General features: G+C 61.4%; 1 protein-coding gene across 1 annotated transcript; it reads left to right on the top strand.

The window, feature by feature from the left end:
- Positions 1-766: 766 nt before the first annotated feature.
- On the top strand, positions 767-1,234 carry EMIHUDRAFT_124711 (hypothetical protein; the record flags this gene model as incomplete). Its single annotated transcript, XM_005763407.1, has 1 exon — positions 767-1,234. A coding segment is annotated over one exon (468 nt), but the record flags the coding sequence as incomplete, so codon positions are not given.
- Positions 1,235-1,465: the final 231 nt, after the last annotated feature.

Here is a 1,465-nt window from a genome sequence, read left to right as displayed (position 1 = left end):
AATGTCGAGACTTTTAGAGCCACAAAAGAATTCAGCTCTTAAAGATCAACAGAGATCGGGGTCGGCTCATCGGCATGCTGCTCTCCACGCGCTCTAGATCCGCCGCCGCGCTGCGGGCGAGAATACGACAGTCCACACGCACATCGTGCTCTCGATCAGAGTGAGAGAGAGAGAGAGAGAGAGAGAGAGAGAGAGAGAGAGAGAGAGAGAGAGAGAGAGTATTTATTCCTCATCATCGGCGGTGGCATCCTGGTACTGCTGGTACTCACGCTGACATATCCTTTGGGAATGCCCATGGGCTCTAGGGACCTGGGGGCAGCTTTGCCCGCGGGTGCCATGCTAGGCTATGGTAGCCATTCTCCCAGATTCTCCGGAGAGGCCGGAAAAGTGGCCAAGGCGGCCTCCGCTCAAGGATCGTTGGGATTTTCCGGTGACTCAGGAAGGAGGGGTCTGCGCCAAATAAAAATCGGTTCCGTGCTGTCCGCCCCCGGATACGCCTGGCACAATTTATTAGAAGTCGGGGCTTCATCTTCCGCCCGAGAGAAAAATCCCTCTTGCCTCTCAGCCCACTATGCGCCATAGCCGCCGAGACGGCGCGCTCTGCTGACTCTCATCTAGCACCCTCTTGGGGCCTCTCCTGACCGCTGTGGGCCTCTCCAGACCTCCTCTTGCCTATGGGAGTACCCCTCTCAGTCTACTTCCTAGGACACAGGCACAGGTTTGCATAATGGGAGCTCTTTCTCAAGGGCTATGGTGCAGAGAAGAAATGCGGATTTGGCACCGGGGTGTACTGTCAATGATACTGCTCACTGCCGCGGCCCTCGTGCCGCACGGGTTCGTCTTTGCGCGCGCTGCGCCCGCCCGGGCGCTGCGGCGCTGCGGCGGCAAGCTGCCCCGCGCGGCTGCGCGCCTCTCGGGCGGCGCCGCTGCACCGGCTGCTGCGGCGACGACGCGAGTGGTGGATGACATCGTGAGTGCGGCGCTCGACCGGCGCTCGTATCGGTGGGTCGAGCTCGACTCGGGCCTGCGCGCGCTGCTCATCTCGGACGCCAACTCGGACAAGGCGGCAGCGGCGCTCGAGGTGAAGACGGGACACTTTGACGACCCAGCGGACGTGGCCGGGCTGGCGCACTTCACGGAGCACATGATGTTCCTCGGGACGGAAAGCTTCCCCGCCCCCCCGACCGAGTGCGTGATCTCGGGGGTCCAGCCGGGTCGTTCCGTTTTTGAGCAGGTGTGGCGTTGCCCGACTCTCGCCAGGGGGTGTTGTGTGTGTGGTTGCTGGTGGCCCTCAGACGGCTCCAGACGGGGACCGTGGATGGTATGCTCTCGAGGTTCTTGAGGTGGATATCCTTTGCCCCGTTGGGTATCGAGGATTGGTGTAACCCGACCCTCGGAGGCGTGTTTTCTTACGCCCGACCGTCAGTTCACGGAGTTAACCGGGTCCGAATATCGCGAGGTAGGG

The sequence above is a fragment of the Emiliania huxleyi genome (genome assembly GCF_000372725.1).
Source record: "Emiliania huxleyi CCMP1516 unplaced genomic scaffold EMIHUscaffold_6311, whole genome shotgun sequence".
NCBI classification, from domain to species: Eukaryota; Haptophyta; order Isochrysidales; family Noelaerhabdaceae; genus Emiliania; species Emiliania huxleyi.
This window is presented reverse-complemented; position numbering and strand designations above follow the sequence as displayed.